The 22453-nt window shown below is 35.1% G+C and overlaps 1 protein-coding gene across 2 annotated transcripts in view; it reads right to left on the reverse strand.

Moving 5' to 3' along the window:
• The window catches only part of TMTC2 (transmembrane O-mannosyltransferase targeting cadherins 2), a 435623-nt gene that overhangs the window by 120519 nt on the left and 292651 nt on the right, over window positions 1–22453 (reverse strand). For both annotated transcript variants that reach the window (XM_059402387.1, XM_059402386.1), the window contains one exon: window positions 15039–15160. In XM_059402387.1, the coding sequence (XP_059258370.1) occupies window positions 15039–15160 (122 nt within the window). The remainder of the gene's footprint in view (window positions 1–15038; window positions 15161–22453) is intronic.

Below are 22453 nucleotides of genomic sequence, written 5' to 3' on the forward strand. Positions count from 1 at the left end.
GAATTTTATATCCCACAAAGCTATCCTTAGAAAGTGAAGTAGAAATAAAGACATTCTAGGCAAATAAAAACTGAGGGAATTCATTTGTTCCTCTCATTGATATAAGGAAAGAATCTCACAAAATTCTGTGCTTTTTCATGATAAAACACTCAGAAATCTAGTAACAATAGCATCAAAAAGAATGCTTAGGAATAAACTTTGCCAGGAGGTAAAAGACTTGGGACACTAAAAACTATAAAATATTGCTGAAATAAATTAAAGAAGACAGAAATAAAGGAAAGCCATTTTGTGTTCATGGCTTAGAAGACTTAATATTGTTGATATTGTTAAAATGTCCATACTACCCAACACATCTACAGATTCAACGCAATCCTGACAAAAACACAAAAGGGATTTTTTTGGGGGGAGGGAACCTTCCTAAAATTTATATAGAATCTCAAAGAACCCCAAATAGCCAAAACAATCTTGAGAAAGAAAAACAAAGCTAGAGTTCTCAGACTTCCTGATTTTAAAACATTAAAAATCATAATAAAAACAGTGTGACGTGGGCATTAAGATAGTAAAGACAGACCTTTAGACAGTGGAACAAAAATAAAAGCCCAGAAATAAACCCTTATGTATATGGCCAAAGCCATGCAACTGAAGAAAGGATAATCTCTTCAACAAATGGTGCTATAGAAACTGGATATCCACGTGCAAAACAAAGAATCTGGATCCTTCCCTTACACAATATATAAAAATTAGCTAGGGGTGCCTGGGTGACTCAGTGGATTAAGCCGCTGCCTTCGGCTCAGGTCATGATCTCAGTGTCCTGGGATCGAGCCCCGCATCGGGCTCTCTGCTCGGCGGGGAGCCTGCTTCCCCTTCTCTCTCTGCCTAACTCTCTACCTACTTGTGATCTCTCTCTGTCAAATAAACAAATAAAATCTTTAAAAAAAAAATTAGCTAAAAATGGGTTAAAAACCTAAATATAAGACCTGAAACTATAAAACATCTAGAATAAAACAAGAGAAAAGCTTTATGATAGTGGATTTGGCAGCAAATTGTTGGATATGACACCAAAAGAATAGGCAACAAAAGTAAAAATAGACAAATGGGACCACATCAAACTTTAAAAAGTTCTGTGTAATGAAAGAAAAAAAAAAAAAGAACAAAAATGAAAAGGCATTCTATGACACTGGAAAAAATATCTGCAAACCATATATCTGATAAGGGGATAATATCAAGAATATAGAAATAACTTCTACAAGTCATCAACACCACTAACAAAATGCAAATAATGTGATTAAAAATGGGCAAAGGACTTGAATATAATCCTCCAAAGAACAGGTATCCAACAAGCATATGAAAAGATGTTCAACATCACTAATCCTTACAGAGATGAAAATCATAATCAGAGTAAGATGTCACTTCACACCTATTAAGTTGGTCACTATAAAAAAAAAGAGAGATGATACAAAAAAATAGAAAACAAGTGTTGATGAGGATGTGGAGAAACTGGAAGCCTTGCATGCTGTTGGTGGGAATGGAAAATGGTACAGCTGCTATGGAAAACACTTATAGCCATTCCTCAAAAACTGAGAACTAGAATTACAGGATCCAGCAATCTCTCTTCTGAATATAAGGAAAAAAACTGAAAACAGGATCTTGAAGTGCTATGTGCAGCACACCCATGTTCCCTGAAGCCGAGAGGTGGAAGAAGCCTAAGTGACTACTGACAGATGAGCAGATGGGGAAAATGTGGTCTATACATACAATAAAGTATTATCCAGCCTTAAAAAAGAAGGAAGCCCTGTCATAGTCTAGAAAATAGATGAACTTCGGAGACAATTCTGTTAAGTGAAATCATCCAGTCACGAAAGACAAACGTGGCATGATTCTCCCTGGATGAGATATCTAAAGTAGTCAAACTCTTAGAAACAGAAGATAGAATGTCAGAAGCCACAGGGATGAGAGGAGCTATTGTTCGACGGGTAGAGAATTTCACTTCTGTAAGATGGAAAATTTTGAGAGATCTGAATGTGTATATGGTTAACACCACTGTACTATTTGCTTAAAAATGGTCATGATGGTAATTTTATGTTATATGGGGTTTTTTGACCACACAAACACCCCCTGCCCCTCTCCCACAAGAGCAAGGTAGAAAAAAAGTAGAGAAGAAAAAGAAGCCTCGGAAATACATAAAAAATGGTTACAGGGGTGCCTGGGTGGCTCATTGGGTTAAGCCTCTGCGTTCAGCTCAGGTCATGATCTCAGGGTCCTGGGATCGAGCCCCGAGCATCAGGCTCTCTGCTCAGCGGGAAGCCTTCTTCTCCCCCTTTCTCTCTGCCTGCCTCTCTGCCTACTTGTGACCTCTGTCAAATAATTAAATAAAATCTTTAAAAAAAATGGTTACAAACATGGCTAACATTAATTCAAATATAACAATAATCACTCCAAATGTAAATGGTCTATGTATATACCAATGAAAAGATAGAGTCAGAGTGAATAATAAGAGGAAGAATAAAAAGAAACCAACTACATGTTTACAAAAAACCCACTTTCAATATAAAAGCTGATAAGTAAAGCAAAGGGATAAATAAAGATAAAGCATGCTAACGCTAGTCAAAGAAAGTTGGGCTATTACTTTCAGACAGAGTAGAACTGAGAAAAAAGGAAAATTATTACACATAAAGAGGAGCCTAATGAGAAAGTCAGGAGATACCAGGATGGAATACAGAATGTGACAAAAGAATTATAATATATGACAAATACATGAAACAAGCTGACTGAATGGGGTGAGGAACCAAGGGGCTAATCTATGTTAAGTCAGAAAATGAATGAAATGTGTAAAACAGAAGGGAAAAGAAAGAACACATAAGAACAGTCCTCTAATATAAAGCTCTTTCCCATGGCACTACAGGTGAACAATTCTAAAACAACTATATGTGAACAGTAGAATACGAACAGTTAAGAAAATGCATGGTGGATGGTAAAAGCCAGGTTTCTCTCTGTTGAAATGGAAGTTACAGATAAAGAAGAAAAGGAAACTTTAAAGATTTGTACGGTAATGGATTAGAGCTGAAGGCATCAATATGAACTTGTGTTGATATGTAAATGAACTTATATATATATATATATATATATATACATTTATATATGAAAATATATAAAAGAATCTATATTTATATGAACTTTTGTTTAGCATAAAACAGATACAGTTACATATAGAATATATATTATCAGTATATGTATATACATTGGCTAGTAGACTGACATACATTTCTGTCACCTGAGAAGAGCCCAGAAGCAACAAGAGCCCAGAAGCAGAAAGTACACCTAATAAGTACATCTCGGTTCTAAACCATTCCGAAATAAAAGGAACCAGGACTCCTTGGAAAAATACCTGATTCTAGGACTTGGGCCATAAATATTCAAGATGAGTCTGGAGCATGTTTTAGTGACAGAAAGTAAGAAAGTTCCCAAAGGAAAACAGACACGCATACACACAATGAAGTATGTCATGGGGATGTAGAGGCCTATGGAAAGGGTTTCTATTTGTCAAAGCTGGGAAAAAGAACTAATCTGAGCAACAAACTAAATAAAATAGTATCCTGTTATAATCCAATGTGTAAATGAACATAAAATGTCGAATGATAACTGGCGAGAAGAGACAAATCTCTCACGCAGAAGAATTCCAAATAATTTATGCTGATATTCTCTCCTTAAGGACATTATTTATGGACCATACATAGCCACCTCCTTTCAAAGACTAGAAGGTGGAAAGAGAGGGAAAAAAAAAAGTCTTTACACAGGAAAATCTGATAAAAAACTACCTCAGGACAGGACATCAAAGTTAATATAAATAGTGATAAGTTATAATGATAATATATGAATATCCTTGATTTGATATGATGGGAAGGATACTTTATCTCTATCATCTTCCTCCTCAAAACTAGTAATTCCATTCTAATGACACAATATCAGCCAAAGACTCATTGAAGAACATTCTACAAAATATATGACAGGTACTCCTCAAAAACCAAGCAAAGCCTGAGAAACTCTCGTAGCCAGGTAGAAGGCAAGTCAACTAAATGAAATGTAGAATTCTTGGCACAACAAAAGTTCAGCAGGGAAAAAGTGAAGATACCCGAATAAAACAGAAACTTAATTTAATAATAATATATGAGTATTGGCTCATTAATCATGATAAATGTACCATAGTAGAATATGAATTTAATAGAGAAAATCGGTTTGAGGGCATACTAGAACTCTCTGTACTAACTTGATAATAATTCTGTAATCTAAAACTGTTCTAAAAGTGTTTACTTAAAAAATTAGTTTCTTAAAAATCTAATGTAAATGCCACAAAATTTTAGCCTTTGGCTTACTTGACTTGAAAATATTTGTATTGTATTTGTTACAAAATTCTCTTCTACTATATTCTCAAAATTGTTTGTAACAACAGCAAGTTCATAAGATAAAAATATTTTTAAACACCTATTATGATTCCAACTGCTAAATGGGAAGATGAGATTATTCTAGGCAAAGGAAAAAACTCAAGGAAAATTGAAACTACTTCCTCCATGTATTACGAAGGATTTAAGTATAAGCATTTAGTACAGGCATGTCAGCAAAAGATCGTAATGCACAAATTAATGAAGTGAACTTCTTCTTTCAAAATTACAGCTCAAATTTAGTGAGCATAAAAACAAAGTTGTTTTTCTCAGCTTGTGTTCTGGAGATTCCAAACGCGTCCACATTATAACATTACCAACTGTAGTTTCATTCGTTTTGGTTTTGAACTAATTTAGACAAATAGCTATTTTTTGAGTAGTCCTAGGCCCAATGCGAATAAATGTTTTCTTTCAAAATGTTGAACTTGGTTATAGCTCTATCCTGATTCTTTCCTACTAACTCTGTCTACCCATTTTAGGGCAAAGTGATGAACTATACTCAGTAAGTATTTAGATGTTTAAAATTGAATGATTCTTTAAGAAAGAAATTACCAGGTTAGCAATGTCTCAGGTGTTCTGGCTCCAATTCATTGGTCTACCAGGTAAAACTCAGTGCCTTTTCCACTTATGCATATTTCTAGAACTTCTGCACTCTCTCCGTCCTGCCCCCTTTCAATTTGGCATACTATGTATTTCCTCAGTTCATTTGGCAGAATATTCTTTTCTCTGGATGGTAAGAGATTCATATTAAAAGGAAGGAATCCATGACAAATATACTAAGTAGGGCTTTAAATACAAAAAGACTTTCAGAGCCTTTAATAGATAGTATGAATGTTAACATATATTAAGGAAATATAGTATGCAGATTTTTCCCACACTAAGAAAATCTTTTAAGCAATATCTAGACAGACTAATGTATGGAATACATTTTGGGCCTGACATTTTAACAGAAACTATCAAAACAATAATGACAGTGGCAAAATTTTGGCACCCTTAAGTTTCATTGTATTTGAAATCCCTCTTTTTATTATCAAATAAAATCCATCCTTGCATGTAACATTACTTGCTTAATCAACTTGAGTTAATATTTCCAGTCATAACAAAGTTAATCAATACATGTCACATATATACATACGTGTGTGTGTATGTGTATACCGAGCAAGATATTGGTGTATTGCTGGAAGCAGGGACTGGGACAGGATGGAAGACCCATCTTTCACATAAGTGAAAATAGAGTGTGGACGATAATTGCCAGTTGGGAAGAACATGCACCCGAGGTGGAAAAAAAAAAAAAAAAAGAAAAGAAAAAGCGATAACCTCAGGAAACTATCTTGAACTAAAATAACAGATTTCAGCTAAATCCTATACCTCTGCTGAGTTAATCTCTGTGAGGTATGCAAAGGTATCTTGAAAATATAAGAGTGTAGGGTTCTGATTAGTAATTTTCTGCTTGAGGTGAGTAAATTTCTGATTCAAGCAGACAGAAATGTTGTTCTTTTAACAATTAATGTTTCATCTCAAGAAATAAGAAATAGAAAAAACTATATACTAGGGATTATCTTCAGGTTCTGTTTCTCGGGAACAAAAATTTCCCAGACTATTAAATCTAACAACTATACTACCTATTTCTATCATTATATGACATCATGATACACACAATACATGGTCTGTGCCCACCTTACACCCAACGCCACATGGCTAATAGCAAACTGACCCAAGGGTCCTATGTATGGGTGAATCCTGTATGTTGCCGTCTTCCACCTATACTATTACTACAATGAACATGGGTTACAATGAACAGTCAAGAATATACCTCGTCACTTTTGACAAAGAGCCTCAATTATACCTTGGAAATGAGAGTCCTGCAATGTTAAGCCTTTAGAAAGAATTATGCTTCCCACTAAGAGAAGAAATAAATATCTGGGCAGGTAAATCTCAGGTGTTTTGGCTCCAGTTCAATGTTCTACCAGGTAAAGGTCAGCAGTCACGACATGCAGGCACCCCACACTGTCCTCCCTTTCAGTTGGGAATATCACAGTGCTCCCTTCAAAACCTAAAATATGAGAGAAATTCTGTGCTATATATGGTATGCCATATACCATACAGACCATATTTAAATAAAAAAATGTGATCTTCACTATTTACATGCATAGATACCTGAATCCATTTTACAATTACCTGTTAAAATTCTTTTTTATTTAACAATTTACACAGAAAGTATCTTTTCACTCCAGAACTGTATTACGAGAAAAATCTAAAAACTGAACGAAGATTTGTTTTAAAAATACATTTTTGTGCATTTGGAAGTTAAAACATTTATGCACATGAGGCACTGTCTATGCATGTTTTATCATAATAAACAAAAGTCTGGAGATCAATTGAAATTGTACAGCTTTCAGGAAAATATAGGTGTGGTATAATCCAGTAAGCCTTGGACCTGATCTTGATTGAACCTCTGTGAACCTCAGTTTCCTTCTGTATAGTAGGTATGTAGATTGAGGCATTGTATGAGGACATATTGGAATAGCATATGTAAAATGCCTAGTTCATTGCAGGGTAACAAGTATTAGTTACTTGCAGAAGGTACCCCTCAAACATAATGTGGGTAAATACAAGGAGAAATATGACAACATTATGGGTTTGTGAACATATCCATGGTTGGGCTGGTTTGAGCCTATTTACAAGACTGCAAAAATGAGAACCTTCACATCTTAGAACAGATGTGGCCTCCTCTGTGTGTGTGAGAATATTTATGGAATATATATGTCCATATCCAGATGTCACAGGCTGAAAAAAAAAGGCATTGTTCTTTTGCAAAAATAATGATCTATCAATGACTGGGGAGGATAGCTAGCTATTTTTGAAAATGTATGTTGTGGGCACCACCTTTCCTAAAGATGAACATAGGCTTAGAACAGGATGAGGTTCTAACAAGGAAAGCTACTTCAATTTCCTATTAGGAAAAAAAAAAAATTACCAAGTGAGGGAAATATAAAAACAGAATAGAAAGTGTTTCACTCACAAAAGGTTTCCGTGCTGGGTTACATGACAGGAGAGTCAAAGAATAACAAGCTGGAAGTCATGAAGCACAATATATGTACTATAAGAATACATCACTGAGGCTTATTTAAGAAATTAAAGAACTGTAAAGTGAAAGAAAAATGCCTACCAAGTGGTGTGGAATCCCAGGCCTACAATAAAAATTAAAGAGTAAGAAAGTAAGATCAAGGTACCTACATAATTGTCCCCTCTGAAACAAAAGCCAGAAGCATGACAGCCCACAGCTACAGTGGCTATGGACGGTCTGGCTATGATTTTCTCCTAAACAGAAGACGATGAGGCTTTCTTGAGGTGAAGGAAATGCCCTACTGGTCTTTGTACCCCCACTGTTTACTATGGAGCATGAAATGAAGTTCAGGCTCAGAAAATTTGTGTAAAAATGTCGATTTTTATGAAGGATTGGTTTTTTCTTTTTAGACTCCTGCAAGGAAGCCAAGGTATATTTAAGGGAAATACCACTTCTCCATCTCCATCATTCCAATAATGTGGGATGCCAGAGTACAGGGGAATTATGAGGTCTGAGCCTGCTGAGCTATTTAAATTGCACTAGATGATAACTATAGACCAAATACAGAAATCAAATCAACAAAATAACAATGCAATGCAAGTTGGTTTAAAAGCGATATAACATTATTTAACCCTACAGAAAAAGTTCAGTTTTTTCAAACATAGCAGCATGTATATGCAGCTATAAAGCAGCTAGAATTATTTTGTGTGACCTTTAACGCCGGAGGACTTGATCATTTTAATTTTTTATTATTCTGCATTTTAATTTTTATGATTCCTAAGACTACCTGGCAAAAGAAAATATCTCTAACAATGACTTCTACTAAATGACATATAAAATCAGAATAAAACTGGTGTATTTTCAGATATCTGGATTCCTGTCACTCAGTGGCAGTAAGTAGAGTAATTGTAAGATTGATTCTAAATAACAAAATGCATATCTTGAAGTGAGTGAGTGGTTTCTAAAAAAAGCAAACTACCAGATTCATCATGGTTCACAGTGAAAATAATACAATGGTAAGTATACTATCTCTAGAATCCTGTTACGTTTAAATGAGGTAACTCCATATAAAATACTGATCTGAATACGTACTGTAAACTAAACTTTCTTCTACCTATATCTATCTTTTTAAAAGATTTAAATTTATTGACAGAGAGAGAGAGATCACAAGTAGGCAGAGAGGCAGGCAGAGAGGGGGGGAAGCAGGCTCCCTACTGAGCAGAGTGCCCCATGCGGGGCTGGATCCCAGGACCCTGAGATCAGGATCTGAGCTGAAGACAGAGGCTTAACCCACTGAGCCACCTAGGTGCCCTTCTATATTTCATTTAAGATGTCAGTAGTATGATATATGCAATATTATGCCTTCTCTTTTCATGGAACAAATTTTGCAACTTGAATTGAACATCTCCATAAGAATCATTCAGTCAGAGTCACGGGGAATTTTGTCCCCCTCTCCCTCCAATCTCAACACGGCTGGGCAGTGATTGTAATAAAACAAAGCAAGCCAAATGCTAGCCAACATACAAAATGAGAAGAGCTTTGCGTTAAAGAAAACCAAATGGAAAAATAATCTCGGGTCTAAACAGCAATAATTATTACAAAAGACCCAAGGAAACACACAGCACTGCCCTTCCAGATGGACTACCTCGACACCATCGTGGCCTTGGGGAATGGAACTTTACTATGGAACCTCAAGTACTTTCACAACTGGAGTTTTATGTAGCCCAATTAACTTTGGCGAGACATAGAAATCTGGCTCAGTGCTTCCATGCAGTAGCCAAAATAAAGGTTTTCTGTATCAAGAATTACTGCAGAGTCTCCCATATCCTTCCTTCTCTCTTACTAACCCAAACCTGAAAAATAAACTAACAGCTAACAAGCTTTTTTTTTTTTTTAAACTACAATTTAAGTCAATATTAATTTTACTGGCTCACAAAAACCACAAAATATTTGGCTTAAATAAATTGAACAGGACAAAAACAGAGGAAGACCAAGAAAAATTAAAGTAAGGATGTGCACACAAATAGAGAACACACAGCTTTAGAAACAACTATAAAAATCATCTGAAATACCAAAATAATGGAAATGTTATTCCTTCCTTTCTCTCTCAACGCATGCCCAATTTTAAATTCATGGCATTAGCCCTAGGTAACAAAGTTCAAACAAGGAATAAATCACAATTCTAAGGAGAGCTCATGTTTAGTATTTTAATTGGACATGACATTAGTATGAAAGTTCCATATATTTTAAAGAGATGTCACCTGGGCTCAACTATATTTAAACATGGAGGGTACCAGTGACCCTAAGGCAGAGCTATTCCCCGTGGTATCCTGGAAAATTTGTATTCTAGTTACAGTGTCAGACCTAAAAGTACCAACAGTCAAAAACAGAAGTCTTAAGTTCACGACCTATGATGTCTAATAATAAAAATGTGTTTAAGCACTCAAACTAAACTAGTATTTAGAGGTGATATTTAAAAATAAGTTATAAAAATGGGAAAGTATGAAGTGCTGGCTTGTTTTTAGAATCTCCAATCAGGGGTGGCAAGGGGTTCAAAAAACAGACTCTACTGTTACAACTATTTAATATACAGTGGAAATTACTGATGTTCAACTCAGAAAACCCTGAGGTTATGTCCAATTCTACTATTTAGTAACTAAGTTATTCCTGGAGATGTTGCTTAAATCTTTGAAGCTGAGTTTCTTCATTTATAAAAAGAGGATAATAGGGGTGCCTGGGTGGCTCAGTGCATTAAAGCCTCTGCCTTCATCTCGAGTCATGATTCAGCACATATCATTGGGAGACAAGTGATGCCTAGAATGCAGGAGTTTCAATACACATGCTACCGAAATGAAGGGTTCCATGGGGAAACAGGCTTCAGAACAGGGAAACAAAAAATATTAAAAAGTCAGTCATGTACCCAGACCTTATATAACTTAAAACTGGAAGGTACAAGAGATTACAGGAATAATTATACCAATATATAGTGAAATGGACATACTGAGATTAAAAAATAAATAAATAAATGAAAAGTTAGTTCCTCCTCTGTGTCTACAGTCAAAAGATGTAGATTTACGTCTGCCATGGATCTGGAAGTACTCTTCTTATAGAGATACTGAAACCAGTGCTATGAAAGTACAGAGAAGGAAAAATAATTGCTTGAAAGACTCAGGCAAGACTTCACAGAAGTAATAAAACTGGGGAGAGAGAGACAAAGGACATTTTTCATGGGGATAAAAAAAAATTTGCTCTATGGAATTTGTCAAAGCATTCTGGGAAACTCAAAATTGATTTGAACTTTTCTAAATACCATAAATACTTACAAATTCTGAAAGAAAAATTTGTATAAAAAAATACGGGCCATAATTAAGCCACCAAAATCATTTCCTTTTAACTTCTCTTTTAAATATAATTCTTATATAAATTTTATACTACAGTCTTAACGCTGATTTAGCTGCATGTCACTTTTACATATTTTGCCTGTGGTTAGTTTTGACCAAACAGCAAAAATACCACACCCCATTTCTATTCTTCTTCTCTTGAGACTAATAGCCAATTCCACTTCATCATATATTTAAAGCATTCAGAAGTCAAAATGTGTGGCATTTTCCACCTTGCCAATTCCATGTTAAGTCAAAGGCATATTACCAGCCAACAAACCCAAAATTAGACAAAGGCAATCCATTGGGATAAGAAATTTGCCAAATCTCATAATTCAAAAAGAAACTGCTAAAGATGGTTGTGGGGGTTTTGGCACTGTGAGTTTAAGCTTTTCCATAATAAGGCTTGTATTTCATCTAATCAGCTAGTCGGAAACTATAAAAGTTTTGTTGGTGGGGGGGGATTAAAATTTGGATTGTAATGCACGAGTCTTTCCTTCCCTTCCATATGTTTCAGTAAATTAAAACTTCTAAATCCTGTTTTTTTAAAGAAATGCCTTCTAGAAAATAAAGCAGCCTGTAAAATCATATTTTTGGTACAGGAACCTTAAAATATTCAGGCTTGAAATGAAGAAGAAAAAAAGAACACATGGTTTCTATATCCAAAGCAGTGTCACGGTCTAGGTATATTCAGAATTAAGTACATTTGCGCTTTCATCTTTTTTTCTTTGCTAGATGACTTTAAAAAAAAAAAATCAGGCATCTTAAACTTTTATAGATTTTTTTTTGAAGATGGCCATTTATCAATCTAATTAAAAATGTTTCCATTTGAATTCCATAAGAATATCTCAAAGACAGCATTTGTAGTAAGAGGCAGATATGAATTCTGTTCTTAAGTGCAACTATGTGAATTATCATCCTGTTAGAATAGGAAATGAAAAGATTTTTATATGGTAAAACAAATTTTTTTTCCAATAGTGATCCTATTAATGGCAGAAATAGCAACTTATACCTCCCAATTCTGAGTAATGTTCTCCTCTCCCTTTGTTCTTTCTCTATTGGGCCTTCATATTAGCTTCTTTCATTTCTTCTTTCATATTCTTTATTGCTTCATTTTTTTTTTGTATATGGAAAGATTTCCTCATCTTTATTTAATTTAATTTTATTTTATTTTGTATCTCTATACCCAACGTGGGGCTTGAACTCACAACCCCAAGATCAAGTCCCATGTCCTACTGACTGAGCCAGCTAGATGCCATGTTTTCCTATCCTTTAAATGAAAATTGTTTGCCATCATCTTTTTAACTACTAAAAGCTGTTTCCTGGTTTTTTTTTCATTATTTATGTTTTTATGGCATCCTACTTTATAAAAAACGCTATATTACCATTTCTAAGGCTTTATTTTTATTTATCTATTTTAAAGATTTTATTTATTTATTTTACAGAAAGAGAGCGCAAGCTCAGGAAGCAGCAGGCAGAGGGAGAAGCAGGTCCTCCACTGAGCAGGGAGCCCAATTCAGGGCTAGATCCCAGGAGCTGACCTGAGCCGAAGGCAGAGTCTTAACTAACTGAGCCACCCATGCATTCTTCCATTTCTAAGGATTTAAAAAAAAAAATCTTGTTTCCTCCAGTTTCCTTCTCCTAATAATTTGCTTCAGTTCCAATATTTTACAGTTGAAATTTTCTAAATATGATTGACAATCCTTGTTTGCCCATTGTTGTTTAAAGGCTATTTAATAAAAGCTGAGTGGAGTTCCTTAGCTATAGGTGTGCTTCCCAGATGGCAAAGATTCACTTTGGTGCATCTGGTTTGGGAACTAGCCATTTATAGGTGGTCTTTAAATGTAGGTATATGGATTTCTTTTCTCTATAGTGATTCAGTTTCTCCAGATAAGAATTCAGACAATTTCTTGGGCAGTAGGGCGTGTGTGTGTGTGTGTGTGTGTGTGTATGTGTGTGTGTGTGTGTGTACAGTGCTGGGTGAGTGAATTCTGGTATTACTGATATCCCGCTTGTGGTGGGGGAGGGGTACTGACAATCTGGGCACTCCACTGGAAGACACTGAATCAATCTTTTTAGTCCTCTTTGCATTTCACCTTTGATTGTGCAAGCTGTCCTAATCATGAACCTCTCTTATTCAACTGCTATACCACTATAAGCTTTTCCCCTACCTTGGATGTTGAGTATCCGGTTACTGGCATTGCACACACAGAAGAGACCTGACTGTTCAAGACACAGATGACAGCTGATTATCCCCTTTAATAAAAATTCCTTAACTCACTGTCTTCCATGCAAACTGCCTTCAAGTCTTGAGTCTCTCTGGGTTTCTTTTTGAGTACATACAGACCTCTTTTTATCATTATCCCAAAGTCTCTTCAGATGGTGGACTCTGTTCTGACAAACCAATTTCCACTTTCTGACTTCCAAAAATCAGCTTAAATTTCATTTGCCCCACCATTCTGATTGTTCCTGTGGGGCTATTTCTTCTCAATATTTTATTCAATATTATAAATATTTATTATAATATTTATTATGATTCTTTACCCCCATGATCACCATTTCTTTGTCCACCCTTCTTTTTGCAACATACTCAGCAACTCCTTCCAGATTTGGGATCTTTTGAAGGACATCTTCAGTAACTTCTTTAGCAAGAGTTTCTAATGGCCTGATTTTTATTTAATTTCTTGGTCTAGGAATTTCATCATCATGTAAGTAAATTCAAAACTCAAAACCTGATAAAAGGAGGGCAGTAGTACAAACTCATTCCTCCTCCATTCAAATCCCATGCTGAGATAGCAAACCTTCATGCTGCCTTCTGATATCAGTAAACAAACTTATTTTAGATTATTCTTTCACTGAAGGTGTGAATTTTCTTCCATTATTTAGGAATCTAATCCCTAGCCTTCCATTGGTCCAAAGCTTTGTCTCTTACTCCAGCAAAAATGAAAAACAAACAAAAAGTCCATTCCCTCCTGTTACTGCAACTGGTAAACTCTCCCAAATCAGCTGCAAATCAGCCAACTGTTTACTGTTCTGGCATTCAGTTACCCCTTACTGCTAGCCCCTAGGAAACTGTCTCATTACTTTTTGAGCTCACTTATGCATAAAGAGTGTATCTATTTTATTAAGCATATCTAAATGTATTTTAGTAGTGTATTTTCTGGCTACTGAGTCTGCCTACATAATTTCACTAATAGCATTTTAGTGGTCTCTTCAAATGGCTATGTAATAATTTTAAGTATTTAGTCTACCATCTTTGGTAGAAAATAAAACATTATTTCTTCTATATAATTATAAGATACTTCTCTATAAATCCATGCCAGAATTAGTCTCCTGACCTGCTCTATGCTTTTTAAGGAGTCATTTATTTTTATTAATATTGAAGAGAGATTAGGTGATATAACTAAAATAGCACAGATAATAGATTCAGTTTAGGATTGAAGGCTAGTTCCACTACTTATTATCTTATTATCTGGATAAACTCAGAAAAATTTACTTAAATAGTATGAACAATCCCCTCTAGTGCAAAATAAAACATTAAGATTACTTTGTAACACATAAAATGACAATTTTTCTAAGTCACCATAGTAGAATACCGGCAACTTCTTATGCTTCAAAGTAACACCATAACCACAAGAATGTGGACTCCAAGGTTGCTTTTCACATAGGGGGTGGCCAAATGATGGCTCTGCTGCTCTCATGGAATGATTTCTAATTAATATGAATTCCAGGTGACACTAATTGACACACATGCAAAGCCTTATATAACGCTGGCTATTTGGAAAGAATCAGACCTCATTCCACAGTGTAGCCGGTCTGGGGCCAATCGTGGTTTACAGAACATAATCTTTACACAAATATTATTACTGTGACAAATTCATTATGTAATCTATATTTGGGATTCACTATTTCTATTTTTCCATTAAGTTACATCAAGGATCATGACATACCACATTTTATCGATGGCAAACCCTACAGAAATACATTTGTCTACAGGTTCTGCACAGAGTTCTGACAGTGATAACCATCTGACAGTGGTTACCTCCTAAGAGTCTGAGTTAACTGACTGAGACCCAGGACCTTAAACTCTATCCACCTCAGTCTGCACGGAGAAAACCAGCTTCTGAAGGGTGAAGAAGGAAGGTAGTTACTCACTGTTAGAGCTAGCAGTTTCCCATAGGTAAGGTGAGCAGGGATGTGGTCCGTCTTAGATCTCAACGATTCCATATACCAATGCTCTGCTTCAGGGAGTTTGCTTAATCGCATGTACGCTTCACCTGGAAAGAAAGTCATGAACATTAACCTGGGGATATAGCTTTCCAACAGCTGCAATGGAGTCACATCATGTTTCCCTTCCATAAAATGTCAGATGTTGTGGCATGGACTTTCACCCATTATCTCATCTGAGTCCCCAAAAGTCATCAGAATTTCCATTTTACAAATAGGAAAACTTGTGTTCGGAGAGATTAAGTGAAATACCTAAATTTAAAAATTTAGTAACTAATAAAGCTTTGGTTTTTAACCTAGTAATGCTAGACCACAAGCATAGGCTCTTTGTCTTTTTCTTTTTCCTAAAGATAGGTTTGGGGGTGCCTGGGTGCCTCAGCTGATTGAGCGTCCAATTCTTGATTTCAGCTCAGGTCAGGATCCCAGGGTTGTGAGACTGGGCCCTGCACTGGGTCCCGCACTCAGCTTGGAGGGGGCAGTCTGCTTGAGATGCTCTTCTACTCTCTGCCTCTCCCCCCACCCCATGCTCTGGTTCTCTGAAATAAATCTTTTAAGAAAAAGATACGTTTGCTCTTTCTTATGTACAGTTGTTCTTTTTTATTCACATTTATTCCTTTAGAAATTCAAGTATTTATAGAATAAATACTAAGTAGAGAGAAGTATGAAGACCTAGACAAAGAGATTAAGGTCCTGCCAAGATTTACAACATTGTTGAGAAAATAAGATTAGTTGGAGGAGTGAGAAATATTTTGTATTAAGCACTGGTGCTAGATTTTTTTCAGAAATCATTTGCAGGTTATATTTTAATAAAATTTCTGAGTATCACTTGGAAAATCTAGTGACTATATAACAATTATTCAGCATGCCCAGTACTATGTACAAAGCTAGTCTAAAGACTTTAAGCCATCCGTTATTATTTCCAAGTTATGCAAATGTTACCTGTCAAAGATCATTTCACTAACACAAGCAAGAGAAAAACAAAAACTAAAAAACTGGAAATAAAGCCAAAAGTCTATCAGTTCTCTACTTTTTATTACCCTTCTCCCTTATTTGCTTATAGTAAGGAAGAATATTTACCTGATGAGAATATTATATTTTAAGTTGATTTGTGTATTTAAGTTAAGCATTATAGTTTTAATAACCACTGCAAATATAGATGGTACCTCAATTTCTAAGAACAGGTAATAGACTGGTAACCTGAATTATTTGCCAAGAAAACCATTTATAGCTTAACTAATCATAATGATGACAGCTTATTCCATTTAGAGGCATAATCAGAGGTTTTTCCTAAATATATTACCCACATTGGCTATACATCTTTGCTTCAAAGGGAGAACTAGCTTCCTTTTATTTAAATCATTTTCTCTTTGTTTTACCACAGTGCTGCCAATACAGATATGTTTCATGTACTGTTGATTTGAGTCTCCTGACCTTTTGAGTGCCCTTTGCTTGGCTCGTTAGTAAAAAATACTGGTGACAAATCTGTAATATGCACAAAATTGTACATACTACTCACACACATCAATGTATTTCTAGTTCTTGGAACAGTTCTTAAACTCTACTGTCATGAAAATGATAGTTGGAAATGTTTTCCTTTAATCTAAAACTTAAAATATGCTAGCATTTAGGAATTCGATTAAACAGAGTACTTGTGTGCATGCAAGAAATACTGAACCAAAGACCAACAGAATGGAATACACAATAATGCTTATGGTGGTGGTAGGATTAGGCTTGAATTTTTTAAATTTTATATTTCTGCTATTTTGTATTGTTATTAAAGTATCTCTATAAAAATGAAAACACTGCAAATAGATTTTTTTCTTTTTTGCCATGTTGAGCTAACAAATGTTTCCCCCAAAAACCCAAACAGTAATTTTTTTGTTTTTTTTTTTAGGGAAAGCAAACCATTTTTTCATACTACAAAAATACTAGGTATGATTTATGTAACAAAAATGCAATAATCCCTAAAGTATTGATAAATTTAAAGCAACTAATGGCAAGTTATACCTAAATATTGATCTCTACAGTGGATTCTAAAGTAGTAGAAAACACAGACTAAAGTCAGAGTTAGAATTAAAAGATGGAAGGGATTAGAGATTCTGTCTGGAATCAGCCTGAAATGCCCGTTTGGGTCTTCAAGTGCTCACAGGTCAACTTTTAGAAGCTGTACCATCATTACCATTAACATAACTTCTACTTTTCATTTCTAAAAATTCAGCTAATTTGTAAAATAGGAAACAGTAGGTATTCTGTACAAAAAAAAGGTGAAAGAACCCCAATTCCATAGTGTTTTGAGACTGAAATGTGTATATTTAAGTTGTTGTCTGAAGATCATTTCACAAAATGTTCTATTTTTCCCAAGTCATAAATCTATTATTAAAAGCTATTTTGAGATGAAATACTAACTTGCTAAATAATTAGTGGCTGGCTCATTTTCTTCAGTAATAATTCACATTTGAAAAACTTGTAAGATGGGGAAATATGAAAGGGCTACAAGAAATATAATGTAATAATGCCTCATGGCAGTATATGAAAAATGTAAATGACCAGCCTACTTAGGTACTACCCATTACCTCTCAGAAAAACTTCACATAATCATTCACTGTATCTCAGTAATAACCATGATAATCATTCACTGAAGCTTATTATGAGTTATGGTAGCAAGCCATAGGGGGCGCATGCCTGACTTATGAGCACCTATTCCTCTCAATCTCTATCTTTGCAGCCCCACGAGGAGCCTTCACAGGTTACTCCCATTTAACTACCACTAACTAGCTGTTCAGACTTGGTTTGCAAGATGAAATGATTTCCAATCTCTATATTAGTTGCTTTATACACGAATCTCATTTTTTATTAGTGAATATCTTTCCCTGGGTTTTACAGATGAGAACATTCAGAACCTGGGTGGCTAAATAAAACACACCAGGTCCTAAAGGTTGAAAGTGGTAAAGCTGGAATTCAAACCCAGGATGACCTGACCTCAAAGCATGCTGCTTTAACCTGCTGTAGGGAACAATCACAAACTTATCAATTTCTTGGCTCAGGGGAAAAGTAAACTCTTTCTCACTCCTGGAAAATTGTTTTCTAGCTTGTGATACATTCTCCATCCAGATAATTTCACTGTGCCTTGGGCTTATCTACAGAATTAAAGGAATAAGGAAGAACAATAACAATCTATAGATGACCTTTAAAAATGCTTCTGCTGCATATGTTACTCAACTGTTAAGAATATGGATCCTAGGAGATGCACTTGAATTCTACGGCTAATCTTAACACAAAAGCAGCCTATAAAAGTGGTAATACAATCAAGATGCAAACCTTAAAATGCAAGAAAAAGATAATGGATGAATTTAAATGTGTCTTAAAAGTGACTCAATAGGGGCACCTGGGTGGCTCAGTGGGTTAAGGCCTCTGCCTTTGGCTTAGGTCATGATCCCAGGGTCCTGGGATTGACCCCCGCGTCAGGCTCTCTGCTCAGCGGGGAGTCTGCTTCCCCCTCTCTCTGCCTGCCTCTCTGCCTACTTGTAATCTCTGTCAAATAAATAAATAAAATCTTTTAAAAAAAAGTGACTCAATAGAGATGTAGAGAACAAACAATATATTGACAAGAACTGGATACGTACCTACCACTGAAAATGTAGAAGCGTCACATTTCTCACTTCTAATTCGTACTAGGGATTAGAGGACTCATTTTATGGATGAGGAGGAAGGCTCAGGAACTACAAATGACTTGCTCAAGGACAGTTAATAACCGTATTCTAAAAGTTTTGAACGGCTCTAAAGCCCATGTTTTTCTCCAAGGCATCAAGATGCCTACCATACAAAACTGATTATTTATCAAATACCTACTAATGTCTTAAACATATTTATACTTTATTATCCCTACACTGTAATTAACATCAGTCTCATTTCACAAATGACGAGACTGTGATTGAGATTAAGCAACTTGTTCAAGGTTCAAAACTAAACAAATGCCAGATTCAGGATTCAGATCAGGGTTCTCTCTAGCTCCTTCTACTGTACCATTCTGTCCAAATACTATTAAAAGAAATAGAGAGGAGATAAAATAACTGCAAAAAGTGCCATCAGTGGATTCAGTTTTAGAAGAGAAGGATATATATGTAATCCCTCAAGCTTGATTAAAATATTAAAATCATAAAAATCCCATGAAGAAATGGCCACAAGAAAAGAAAATGGTACATTCAATAAGGAAGGAAGTGAGAAAACTTGATCAGGAATAGAGTGGGGGGAGTGGCCTTAATTTAAGTCATCTTCTCTGGTGCTGTAATTCTTCTTAACTTAGAATAATAGAAAAAATGTTTATAGTACCCAGGAGGAAAGAAGCAATGAGGACTATTTTTCCTTCTCATCCTGAAAAAAAAAAAAATTGATATAATAGAGGCACTTTCATAAGAATGAGAAGATCTGCTGTGATGATGTAGTGATCAGGTTCATCACCCAGATTTATCTTCAATTCACTTGCAGACAAAAGGGATTTGGATGTCTCCAGGCTGGCTTCAAGCAGGTATAAACCAGTTTCAGATGTAGAACAAATAATGTCACTCTTCCTCCCTAAAAAGCCCTAGGTCTAAATAACGCAGGAAAAAGCTAATTCCTTAAAGGGAAGAATGCTGGATTATTGATGATGTAATAGCCCAGATTTCACTGATTCTCATGTTTCAAGTTACTGGACAGCTCTGGCTTGCAGATAAAGAATAGAGTATGTAATGGGACACACTACCTATACCTGCTAGAGTTACCTTCTGTTTCCCTGGTCCCTGCTCAGTAGTATATTTCTGTGTGAAGACTCAGTTTAGATTCTCTATTTTTTTTTTTTCTTCTGGCCATTTTACTGAGATATAATTAACATACAACCCTGCCCAAGTTTAAGGTGGAGAGCACAATGACTTGATTTCATATGCTGTGAAATGATCACCACAATGAGTTCAGTTAACATTCATCATCTGGCATATAGTTTTTAAAAAAGAAAAACAACACTTTCTCTTCCTGTGATAAGTACTTTCAGGATCTGCTTGCTTAGCAACTTTCAAATATGCCATACAGTGGCATTAATGGTAGCCATCAGGTCGAACATCACGTCCCTAGTACTTATGTATCTTTTACTGGAAGTCTGTACCTTTCAACTGTTTTCATCTAATTCTCCTATCTCCCATTTCTTTATTAAAAAAAAAAAACTAATAAAAATAAAAATCCCCAACTTCTGTGACCACGTTTACCAAAAGTGATCATGCTTTACTCAAAATTTATAATAATTGAGTAGTTGTAAATGTTTCTTTTTACTCTTCAGTGCTGTCTCTCACACCAATTTAGGGTAATCATCATGGACAATGCATATGATGGTAAGCATAAAGATTAATTAATGAGATATTATTCATTTCTACCTTCATGGTACTTACAGTTGAGTGACAATGAAACGTGTTTTTTAGGTTTCCAAAATTTGATGCTCAGGGCACATCAAACAACACAAAAACTTTCTAGTACTTATACTTCATTTATTTTGTGTTTAAAAAGGTAATTTCAGGGTGCCTGGGTGGCTCAACCAGTTAAGCATCTGCCTTTGGCTCAGGTCTTGATTCAGGGGTTCTGGGATGGAGACCCATGTGGGACTCCCTACTCAGCCCACCAAAATACGGTACCAATTTCACTTCCACAGATATTATATAAAAAGAACAACTTCCTAAGTCCCCAGGAAAATGAGATTGTGATACATTTTTAAATGTCCGTTTGAAAAAGAAAAAGAACTATCACTTCAATTTTATTTAATTCCTACATTTTTACAAATTTTTTCCACAACCTATTGGCCATGAATATTTTTTATTTGCAGGTCCTTGTTTTTTTCTTTTTTTTTTTTTTTGATAGTTTTAAGCCATTTTTCAACTAAGATATATACCTTTCCCTTTTGATATGCAAAAGAAGGTCAAAACGGTTTTTCATGTCAGACTACTTTAACTTTTATTTATGCAAATTATTTTCCTTTGTAGTTTTGTCACTGCCTTTTATGCATAAAAATTCTTTAGCATAGGGACATATATTCTAATTATCTAGCTTTATTATTAAAGTTAGCTACTTATTCCATATGAAATACATCTGTCATGTAATGTGAGAGAGGTCTAATTTTCTTTTTGCAAGCATCATTTAATCAATTGTCTCAATCAACTCTGTTTCCTCACCAACATTTAATTTTACATTATCTAAAAAAAACCTGTAAATTCTAATTGTGTGTAGTGTGTACAACACTACTCTAACTACTACAGGTTTTTCTGATACTTTCATATTGGGTAGAGCATATCTCTCCCATTATTTTTTCTCTATCCTTTCTTGCCTCTATTTTCCTGTTAAGTCTACCAAATAAACTTTAGAATCATTTTGTCAAATTTTTGATAAAATTCTTTCTGGAATGTTTATTGCTATTAAACTATAGTTTATGAATCAATTTAAAAGGGAAATTTTTAGAAAATTGAGTTTCCCTATCCAAGTACTCAGTTCTACAATGTATTCAAGGCTCCTCCCTTTAATTATTATTATTAGTAATAAAATGTTATTTTTATAATATTCCTGATCTCAAACCAGACTGGGAGATGTGTCGAGCCAGACACAAAATCCTACATTTCTTCATCTGTCCTCTATCCTAAGTTCAGAAGCCTCTGGTTCCAAAGAGTCTTGATAAACACCTGAAAAATAATTGATTGAATTATGTACCAACTTAAGATTTAGATGTGTTTTTACCAAGTATGTCATTGAAGAGAAATTTCCAAGTAATTTCTTTTTCTAGAATCTGTGGTCTGACAGAACTGTATGACATCAGGAGCCTATTACATCAAGGGTTTAACTTGCTGTGATTTTAATTCTCACTTTTTACTTCACTGTGTTGGCATTAACATAGAAGCCTTAGGGAGTCTGACTTTTTTATTTATATATGTCATAAACTTGCTATAACGACAGGTTGTCAAATTTTGTGAATCTTTTACACTCCCACCCCAGTCCTTTCCTCGGCCTGATCTTATCCTTGTAAAATACTACAGTCCAGTTGCCTTAAATACATTAGATCTGATGGGAAATGCTCAGTAGCTACTGTACAGAGCAGGAAAAGATAAAGAAAGAAATTAAAGTGGTTACAGAAATTAGAGGCTGTTTTGTATTTGACACCAGATTTCAACAATTATCACTTTTTCCACTGGGGTAAAGGGATTAGAAGTAAAATGAAACAGGAGTCTAAATTAAGGAGGGTCATGAAAAGGTTCAACATGTTAACGCTTCACCAAGTCCTACTGCATCCAACTTAAGAAGAAACCTGTAAGCCAGAGAGGTTTAGTTATAAGCAA

This window comes from Mustela nigripes, chromosome 6 (assembly GCF_022355385.1).
Source record: "Mustela nigripes isolate SB6536 chromosome 6, MUSNIG.SB6536, whole genome shotgun sequence".
Classification (NCBI taxonomy): domain Eukaryota; kingdom Metazoa; phylum Chordata; class Mammalia; order Carnivora; family Mustelidae; genus Mustela; species Mustela nigripes.